The following is a 10654-nucleotide window of genomic DNA, read 5'->3' as shown; positions in this document are numbered from 1 at the left end:
TTTTTTTTTTTTTTTTTTTTTTTTTTTTTTTTTTTTTTTTTTTTTTTTTTTTATTGAATAGTGACCGTTAAATTAGTTGAAGTAATTAAGCACACCGCCAACAAAACACTAATCTTATCTCTTTAATTTACATAAATATATAAACATATATATCTCATGGAACAACATGAAACTATATTTCTGAAAAGATGCTTAATAAATTTCATTTCATGGAACAACAATGGTTTCGACCCCACCAAACAAAACAGCACTTGTGAAATTTGATCGCAAAACTTAGCAACTTGAAGCATGTGCTCTGTTTTATTTAGGGTATATACGCGAGCACACACGTCACATGTTTGTTTATATGATGTCGTTTTCTCTTCGATTAATATTTTTATTCACTCTAACGATTATTTAAAATGTTCTATCTTTTCATGAGCACGAGATGATCACATCTCTAAATGTGGCGATATCACAGTCTACAAGTCGCATTCCAACGCCATGAATCAAGAAATTAGAGTGTAACAGCCTAAGTCCAATGTTAGTAAATATTATTCGTTTTGGTCCGTTAAATATCACCATCAATCTCACGATTTTAAAACGTATCTACTAGGGAGAGGTTTCCACACTCTTATAAATAATGTTTTGTTACCCTCTTCACCCGATGTGGGATCTCACATCGAGTGATAGACAAAAGTGTTGGTCCGTGCCTTAAAGTCAATCACCTACGCAAGTGTATAAAAAGACACCGTGAATATTTGCGCCCAATGTTTTTTTTTTTTTTGAGACTTTCCCAAATAAAAGGAAAGATATGCTGAAAATATATACATATTAATCTGACTTAAACATATCATATCTCAAATGATTGGATATATCATAATGTTTTGATTCTATTGATTGGAAAAGGAAATAAATGGGAATATAAGAGAGGACTTAGGCAAAACACCGCTATTTTTGTTCACTCAATGTGTATTATTGTCCATCAGTCTAATAAAAGAGTAACGTTGAGATTCCATTATTATTCTACAACCAAACTAGATGGGCTAACTTAAAGTAATGTTGAGATTCCAAGCCCATTAATACTAAGGAGGCCCAAGCCCAAAGCTTAATTAACATTATAAATTTTAAAATTCTAATTAATTGTTTCAACTAACTCTAAATAAATCAAATTTATTTTTATCATAAATTATGCTCCTTTTTATCAACTTCAAATATACATTTACACACACGTTAATTAGTGCAAATCAAATTTGACGCTTTTCAATTAATAGCCAAAGAAAAAGGAGCTTTGAAATTTAAAACAACAATACTTAATTACCCTAAACCTAAGTTTGCTTAATGATGAAGATTTGTATTAGATAAATCATCAAAATTGATATTACAATTTTACAATTTAATTTCGAGAAATTTTTAATTTTAATTCAATAAATTTCAAATAACCTCACTTTTAACGCTCGGACTCATTAATAAACTATTATATCGTAGAGTAATAATAGAGGAGATTAAAAAAATGTGAGCACTTGTAATAATGATAGCATATATCGACTTTAGTGACGAGTCTAAAGTCAAAATATTAGACTAATTTTCTTTTTTTCGAGAATATCAAAATACATAAGGTTACTTTTAGCATTGAAATTGGAAATAAATATTTAATTCTCCAATGAAACAAAGTTTTCTAGGGAAGTGAATTGTTTGAAGGAAGTGTATTTAAACTTGATTTTGACTTTTATTATATAAAAATCTAACTTATTTTCGTACCTAATCTTATAATTTATTGATATTTTTTAATCCACCATTTAAATCATGACATGTGGCAAACAAATATATATATAACAATACGAAGTTTTAATTAAAGATTTATAATTAACATTAAAAGAATTGGAGACATCATGGGAGGGTGTATAGTTCAACTTTTTACAATATTTTTAATTTTTATAAAACTATTGACATATTTAAACTCATATAATATATATATATATATATAACAAATTTTGGGAGGCTGCGTGAAAGTTGTCGTGATCAAGACACTACAACTTGATGTCTTCACAGGTTAGGTTAATGAAGCTCAGCTACTAATGTAATTAAGTAACCTACATTGATTGATACATTCGGTTAACAATGTTTTCTTCTTTTTTTTTTTTTCTTTTTGTTATAATCTTTTTTTTAACGACCAGTTATAGTAGCTAGTATATATTGTCTTTTTTCGTTTTTCTAGTTTCTTTCAAGATTTTTAAAATGTGTATTTTAGAGTGAACAAAACCCGTACTCATCCATATACTTTTGTAATAGCCTAAGCTCATTGCTAATATACTGAGAAGAGGTTTTCACACGTATATGAGTAATGGTTTATTTTTCTTTCTAACGGATGTGAGATCTTACAATTTATTTTTTTGGGAGTCGAGCACTCTCTTGCTAGCACGTTGCCCCATGTCTACCTCTGATACAATTTGTAATAATTTAAACCCACCATTAATAGATATTGTCATCTTTCAATTTTTCAAATCGAATTTAATTTAGACCATTAAAGCTGATTATAAATTTAAGAGACAATTAATATATTTAATGACAAAAACTATTATATTGGGATTGAGAAATTGAAAAAGGATTGAATAGACGGCGGAGTCGATAGGAGGAAGAGGAAGAGGAGGTAGGAATAAAGGGAAAATTACAAAAAAGTACATTTGCTTTCGGGGCAGGAAATGGGTCCCACCTTCCCACAAGGCGAATAACCAAAGGACCGAGTAAGTAATTTGCCTTGCTCTTTACGCTGTCGAGGAGAGTGGGGGCCACAATCAATCTCCGTCGTCCGAAATACGAACAATAGAATTAGTCCCTCGAATCCGACGGTCTTGGTTGCTTCCTTAACATATATTTCTCAAAAATGATTTATGATACATTGTTCCTAAATTGCTGCTTTTCATTTCATTAGAATTAGAACACGTTGATTTTAATTTACGGGAGCTACGGAGAGGACACGTAAGCAAGGCAACAGCTGAGAGGAGTCAGTTATTAGGAGTTTTTTTTCCCACGTGGCAGTGTATTTATTACAACAACGACCGATTCCAAGTTGGTGGAGGGAAAATTTTAGGACAAGAAGGAGCCAAATGCGTCTCACTCCCATGTGCTTTCTACAGCTTTACAAAAGTCGATTCATAATTAATGTTCAACTAATCCAATATTCATAAAAATAAATTGCAACATCCTCCCTACTACGTACTTATATAATACACTTCTCAATTTTTAAATTATTACTCATTAATAATTCCTATAAAATTTTAAATACACTATTACAAAAATTTAGCTTTTACTAATGAAATTAATTTACACTAAAAAAAAAAAAGAATTAAGTAATTGTGCGATCCGTTTAAATTTATGTAAGATATTATATTATTCTATTTATTATACTAATTAATAATAAAAGAAAGAAAATGGTAGGCTAATTAGCTCAAAACATTTAGGCGGTGCGGTGAGGGGTGGTTTTTTGGTAATTTCGGCCAACAAGGGCTATTTTTCAGTTTTTTTTTTTTTTTTAGTTTTCGCCGGGAGCCATTCGTTTGGTGTTCTGTTTATCAGGTGTGTGCTTCTTCTGAGAAAGGACGCAGACCAGAAACCCAGCATACAATTTCCAACCAAAACCCTAAAAAGGAAACTTCCATCCATCGGAACTCAGATGGTATTTCTCTGCGCTTCTTCATGGACTTTCCAGCCCTAAATACCAGACCTCCAACTCTTCGCTCACTTCCTTTTACTCGGTAAACTTTGGTTCTTCATCATCCCTTTCAGCTCACTCTTCTTCTTCTTCTTCTTCTGCTACTGTAGCTACGACTTCTTTTTTCTTAGTTTCTTGACATCCACCTACTTTGCTTCCGATGTTTTCAGAAACTGAAAAAAATTGATTTCCAGTTATCAGTCGATTTCTTTTCCTTTTCTGGTTATTCCAATTTAGTACTGTTTTCTCGGAACGTCGTATCCGTTTTACTGGAGCTGTCGTTTTGCTATTTTTTATTTTTTTTATTTTTTCTGATTCTGAATGCTTCTCTGTGGACCTTATTCGGTTTGTGTACGTATTTTTCGTCTGGAGTTTTTTCCGAGATTAAATGATGGTTTGGGTGATAAGTTGGCTTGGTGGTTTTAGCTCGGATTGTTTATTGTTACTTCCTCCTGTTTCTGCTGGTGTTAATTGATTTTTTTTTTTTTTGGGGTTAATTCATTTCTTGAAGTATAGTCTGAAAAAAAAAACTATTCATGATTCAAATTTGAACCGTCTCCATGATACCCGGAATCAAATCATCCAATGTTTATCGCTATTTGTTGCATTTAGACATTATTTAATATAGTTTTTATTTAACTTGAAGAAATAAAATCAAGGTGATCCGATTTTTATCGGTGATTATAGTGCGGTTGGATATTGTTAACCGTTATGTTCGAAAGCGGTAATCTTGGACATGCATAGACATTTTCCCTTTTAACTCTTTTGTATGCACTCCTCAACGCTTGCAAGCAGCTGGTCTACATGGCATCGTTTGACTGGTGAGAATGGCGGGAGGAAACTTTGATGAGAAAAGTAGAGAAATGAAGAGCCATCTGACTGTAGCTTTTCAATTTATGGTGTCTGATATTCGTTGTTAACAAACTTTCCTGCACTCTGCGTAGGTTGGACTGAACAAAATTTTGTGAATGACTGGAATATACCCTTTTGGTTTATTCAGGGGACTGTTTCATCCAGACTTTGCCAGGGCAATCATTTATATATTAATTCTGTTATGTGCCTTTTTTCACCATGCTGCATGTGGACCATGCTTCACTTCTGACCTGCAACCAGTGTCAAATGAAGACAATGGACATTACATGAATGATCCTGCATATGGCATCCATAGCACCCTTCCTGCAGATATTAGCTCGGGCAGCAATCCAACATCCCGCCTAAGTTTTGAAAGTGTTTGTACTGACAGTCGTTTATTCTGCTTTCCTTCAACGGTACTTGAATTTTCATTTAATAAGAAAGGGATAGATGTAGAAGCGTCTTTGGTTGGTGGTTCATCACCTCCCGTTGGATCAACTCAAGATGACAAATTGGCTGCCTACAAAAGCCAGTCATCAGATTATGGCATGTTTGAGTTATTTGAAGGTGGGATAGTTTCATGTTCTTTAAACTCGGGACAGGATGTTAGTGAGCTGTCTTCCATACAAAAATATGATAGCACTAGTAAATTTGATCTTTCCACATGTAGAGGAGATCATCATTGTCAGAAAAGCCCAAGTTCTGGACAAAAGAAAAATCTTGATGTTACGAATTCAGATTTATCAGACAGTTCTATATCTCCCCTTGTAGATATTAGTCCTACTGAGTTGGACTGGGAACATAAATTTTTATACTTACCTTCTTTAGCTTCATTAACTGTGACAAATACATGCAACCGAAGTGTTCTACATATCTATGAACCATTCAGCACTGACTCACAGTTCTACTCTTGCAATTTTAGTGAGGCTGTTTTAGGACCTGGTGAAGCAGTTTCTATTTACTTTGTTTTCTACCCAAAATATTTGGGCTTGTCCTCTGGCCATCTGATTTTGCAGACAAGTTTTGGTGGTTTGTTGGTCCCGGCTAAAGGCTTTGCCATTCAGTCACCTTATGGAATCCAGCCTTTGTTAAGCCTAAATATACACTCAAGTGGGAGATGGACTAAAAATTTGTCTTTATTCAATCCCTATGATGATGTGCTCTATGTTGAGGAATTAACAGGATGGATATCAGTTTTGAAAGAGGATAAATGTTATCATACTGAAGTAGTTTGTAGAGTAGATAGATATCAGGTATTTGAAGAGCCAAAGCCGTCAATTGTCAAAGAAGGCTTGGTTGTCCAACTTGGTCATATAGGTTCACCATCGTTGTCTATGAGGCCCTACAAACAGTGGAAGATAGAACCTCACAGCACTGAAAATATTATAGAAGTGGACTTGTCATTTGAATATGGCGGGACAATCATTGGCACATTTTGGCTGCAGTTATTAAGGCCTTCGCAGGATAAGCCTGATGTGGTAGCGGTCCCTCTTGAAGCTGAACTTGAAGGAGGATCAACTCATGCTGATCATAAAGGGTCTGTATTTGCATCTTTTGAGCCTTTACTGTACCATGGAAATGTTTTTGTTGCCATTGCACTTAAGAACAGCGCTTCTCACTTGCTTAGTGTTCTTAAGATTATTGAAGTGGCCGAAAGCAAGGTTTTTGAGTTCAAAAGCTTAGAAGGCTTGCTACTTTTTCCTGGAACTGTCTCACAAGTTGCTCTGATTACCTGTAATGAACAACATGCTGACGTCGACAAAGCCTCACCTGAAATTTTCAGTATGTATAGCAAATGTAAATTACTCATGTTGACAAATGAGTCAACTAGTTCTCATATTGAAGTTCCTTGCAAGGATATATTCCTTCTATGTTCAGAATATTGGAAGTACTCTTTCATGGAATACGGAAAGCAAAATGAACACTTCTCATCTGGTAATGTAAGAGAGGGGACTTTGGCCAATCATGTGCAGTTACAGTCAGAAATCAAGGTATACATTTTTTTATATTAAATTTATAAATATTATAATTTGTATGCAGGGAGTTTGTTGTCACTCATTTAAGAATAAACTTTATTTCTTACAACCATGCATTTTTCATGCTTATCTAATAGTATAGTTGCTGCTATGACTACTATTTACTTGTGTATATTTGTGGGCATTCCATATTTAGAATCTTAAGCATTTATTTTTGAGTTCATGAAATGTTTTTGCAATTAATTTGTGTTGAAGTTTCTTACTCTTTTATTTTTTAAATTGGCTGAATATACTTTATTACAAACCCCTTCCTTCTCATATCACATGCTTTCCGATTGACTGTGCACCTCATCAACTTAGTGTCAGGGTTTTTGCAGATTCAACCGATTTCCATGGAAGTAATCTGGTTTTTCGATCTTATTTTATCCTCGTATGCAGCTTATAATGGGAGTCAATTATGAAGCTTGGTAGTCAGGAGCTACTTAGGACTTAGATCATGAGAAGCAAATGATAATAGGATTATATGTTCATGCCTTTTTTTTTTTTAAATCATTGTTGTTGAGAGCATGAGAGCTTGAGATATTGTTCTTTCCTGCGTCCCCTTCCACACCTTTTATACATTCATGCATTAATTGTATGTACTTGCATAGTTAACTCTTCATTTGGTAATATGCAAAATGACCAAGATTCTTCTTTATATTGAAGGCTGTGGCGGGAGCAGAAGCAGATGAATTGGTTCTTGAAAATTGGGCTTCTATGGGGACCAGAAGGTCCATGTCTGTGCTTGATGAGCACGATGTATTTTTTCCCATGGTTGAGGTTGGAAGTCATTCTACTAAGTGGATTACTGTGAAAAATCCAAGCAAGTGGCCAGTTGTAATGCAGCTAATCATTAATTCAGGTGAAATTATTGATGAATGCAAAGACCCCGAAGAATTTATCCACCTGCCATCTGGTGGTTTGATTCACAATGACTCTACTATGCCAAAGAAATATGGATTTTCACTAGCAGAGGATGCAATTACAGAGGCGTATGTTCATCCTTATGGTGATGTGCTTTTTGGGCCTATACTTTTCTACCCTTCTGGTCGATGTCACTGGAGAAGTTCAGTTTTGATTAGAAATAATCTATCTGGTGTGGAGTGGCTGTCAATGAGAGGATATGGGGGTTCATCTTCTCTGCTTCTTCTCGAGGGTTCAAAGCCTGTTATCAGTATAGATTTTGAGCTTGAATCCCCAATTTTGCTCAACATCTCCCCTTCAGAAAGGTCAGTCCACAAGGAAGAGATTAGCCATGCCTGTACATTGCCATTATTGAAAGAGTTCTATGCCAAGAACACTGGTGACTTGCCATTGGAATTCAAGAAGATTAAAATATCAGGTACAGAATGTGCATTAGATGGTTTCTTAGTACATAATTGTAAATATTTTGCGCTTGAACCTGGGGAGTCAAAAAAACTTACGATATCATACCAGACTGATCTTTCTGCTTCTGTGGTTTATAGAGATCTTGAGCTGGCCTTAGCTACTGGTATACTTGTAATACCCATGAAGGCCAGTCTACCCTTCTATATGCTCGATAATTGCAGAAAATCAGTCCTGTGGACACGACTGAAGAAATTCTCCTTCGCCGTTCTCCTAATTTCTTCTGTAATGTTCTTGTTATTTTGTTGGATTTTTCCACACATGATATCCTTGAGCTCTCTGGATTTCTTATGCAAGAATGAGATCAAGCACTTATCGAGTTCTACAAGGAGTGTGGAGAAGGCTTGTTCTGTACATCACAATGAGAAAAGAAGTCAATTCTCAGATGTTTGGTCTGTTTTTGAAGGGAAAGGAGCTCCAGAATCCTCCCTGCAGTCAAAATCTCTAGCAATTGAGAATTCTGACGCTGTGGAAGCATCTCAACCAAATTACCTCACGGTGAAAACTGGGAAAGAAAGGGGGAGGCGGCGAAAGAAGAAAAAGGGAGGTGGCATGAACTTAGCTGGTCTGTTTGAAGTTTCCAGTAGTCAAAGTGGTAACTCTACACCTTCGTCCCCTTTGTCTCCCACTGCATCTGGTACACCAAAACGTAGATGGCCTATGTCTCCTGATGTGAACCAGTCCATTGAGGCAAGTAGTCTCTTTGATCGGGTGATTGATGAAACCCACAAGGCACAAACATCTAAACCTACTTCTGTCATGAGTTCGCCAAAACCTGAAGTTAGTGTGAAGAATTGCATTGACAGCTTGGTTTCATCTTCCAAGGAAACTCCTTCGGAGTCGAGAAAGAGTTGCAGTAAACCAATTTTGCTGCCTTCAGCCACTTTTCCTTCTGCTGGCAGGCCTGCACCAAATGTCATATGCTCTCCTCTCGCTGCTTCAGCCTCCAAAATTGATCTGCAAGCTCGAGCTCCTGGCTCTAAACTATTCAACCGAAAAGCTTCTTTAGAAGGGGAAGGTAAGTCTGGAATTCAGGATAAATATAAATATGATATCTGGGGTGATCACTTTTCTGGACTTCATTTGATTAAGAAATCAAAAGATGTCCTTCCCATGATCCCCAGTGCCATAGAAAAGGACTCTGATAGCTTTTTTGAAACGAGTCCTCAAACTCTCATTGCTAAAACCCAGCCAACGTCTGTAAGTTCTTATTATCAGTATCCTCAAGTTTAATCGATTAATACCAAAAACAAAAAAAAAAGGTCCTGATTCTATTTGGCTTTTTTTTAAAAATATTTTTCCTGGCCATTTGGTTTTAGTTTTTCCAAACATAACCTAGTTGAAGATGAACAGCGCTGCTGCCTTCATAAGCATTGCACTCAGTTTCATTATATCTATTATAGGATGACAAAACTTCTGGCTGGGGTGGGTGGAGACTGATTCTTTGTTGGGTTGGAGAATTTTCGGTATGAATGGGGATATCCTTATTAGAACTTCTGCTAAACTATTAGTTGTGTTGGGAACCAACTACTATGTTGCATTTGTAGTTTTGAAGAATATCCATTAATGGATAATCAGTAAAGGTTAGCACAATCCAAGTGTTTGTTTCTTCCAAATAACAAATTCTTGGGTCGGTGATAAATAATGGGATTTCTGATGACAGCCAAAATACAATGATACTACATGTTTGAGCTTCATCTAGGACGGCAGTGTCGTATTGAGCGTTGAAACTCCATTGGCAAAGCGAGAAAGCGACGAGTGAGAAGAGCATATGGCCCTCAGAAATTAGAAGATAAAAGTGGAAACCTTTTGTATTGCATTTACTCTGAATTTCAATAGAAAAAAAGAAAAGAGGGTAAGCATGGAAGGACCATTTGTAATTTTGTTTGCCTGAGAGACCCAACGAAAGCGAAGTGACTGCAAACCCAATCTTCCATTCGCATTTAAGCCCTTCCATTTCTGCCAAATTCTGGAACCCTTCAACCTTTGTTTGCTTGTTTTGTTCGTCCAATGCTTGGGTCTTGTGGGTGGGCCCATTTAAAAGAATGGTCCAGTTGTGCCTACTGGACCACAGGTACAGCCAGTCAGCCAGCCCATAGACAGGGCCTGGGTCCATGATGGCTATCTTTAACTTCCTCTGGTTTCTTCAAGGCTACATGTGTAGCAATAATGAATGGTTACTCTCTAATTCATACGATAAAAAGTACCAACTTCCATTTTGTGTATTTCTGTTCTTTTGGATCTTCATTTAGGTTTCCATGCACGTCAGTGATCAGGACTCAGGACTCTGGAGAAGGCTACCAGCTACCATCATCCAACTCTCCCTTCTCCATGCCCCCACTTACAACTTTGCACCATTGAATGTAAGAAATAAATACTAAAAAATTACTTCGAATTTTCAAGTATGGGGGCGAGATTTTAACCTTTTTCACGTTATTCGAACCAAGTACACGCAAGAAAGAACGAACCATATTTGGCTGAATAAAAGAAAATGGAGGGTTTAAAAAAGTGTTTTAGAATTGGCTCTGATATTGTGCTTGCTTTATACTTTGGCATTACTTCTCACTTTGGTTCCATTCACAACCAAGCATAATGTGCTTTCTTTTAATTCTTCTCATTTTTCTTTTTCATACATTAATAGGGGACCAGTGGCATTTTTTTTTTTTTTTTGACAATTTAATAACTTGAAAACAATTTAAGATGGTTAATT

General features: G+C 35.8%; 1 protein-coding gene across 8 annotated transcripts; it reads left to right on the top strand.

The window, feature by feature from the left end:
• Positions 1-3469: 3469 nt before the first annotated feature.
• Positions 3470-9790, top strand: LOC111453427. Of its 8 annotated transcripts, none has more exons than XM_023094532.1 (4): positions 3470-3734; positions 4692-6534; positions 7225-7900; positions 8025-8168. In XM_023094532.1, exons 1-4 carry the CDS (start codon positions 3676-3678, stop codon positions 8042-8044), a joined length of 2598 nt encoding a protein of 865 aa, XP_022950300.1. In that variant the 5' UTR covers positions 3470-3675; the 3' UTR covers positions 8045-8168. The 8 variants fall into 8 exon arrangements, 7 of the variants coding, with proteins under 7 accessions (XP_022950300.1, XP_022950293.1, XP_022950295.1 ...); XR_002712254.1 differs by adding an exon at positions 9608-9790 and having other exon boundaries at positions 3475-3734; positions 7225-9527; XM_023094525.1 differs by having other exon boundaries at positions 3475-3734; positions 7225-9790.
• Positions 9791-10654: the final 864 nt, after the last annotated feature.

This window comes from Cucurbita moschata, unplaced genomic scaffold (assembly GCF_002738365.1).
Source record: "Cucurbita moschata cultivar Rifu unplaced genomic scaffold, Cmos_1.0 Cmo_Scf00015, whole genome shotgun sequence".
NCBI classification, from domain to species: domain Eukaryota; kingdom Viridiplantae; phylum Streptophyta; class Magnoliopsida; order Cucurbitales; family Cucurbitaceae; genus Cucurbita; species Cucurbita moschata.
The sequence above is the reverse complement of the archived record's forward strand: the minus strand, read 5'-3'. Positions and strand labels throughout refer to the sequence as shown.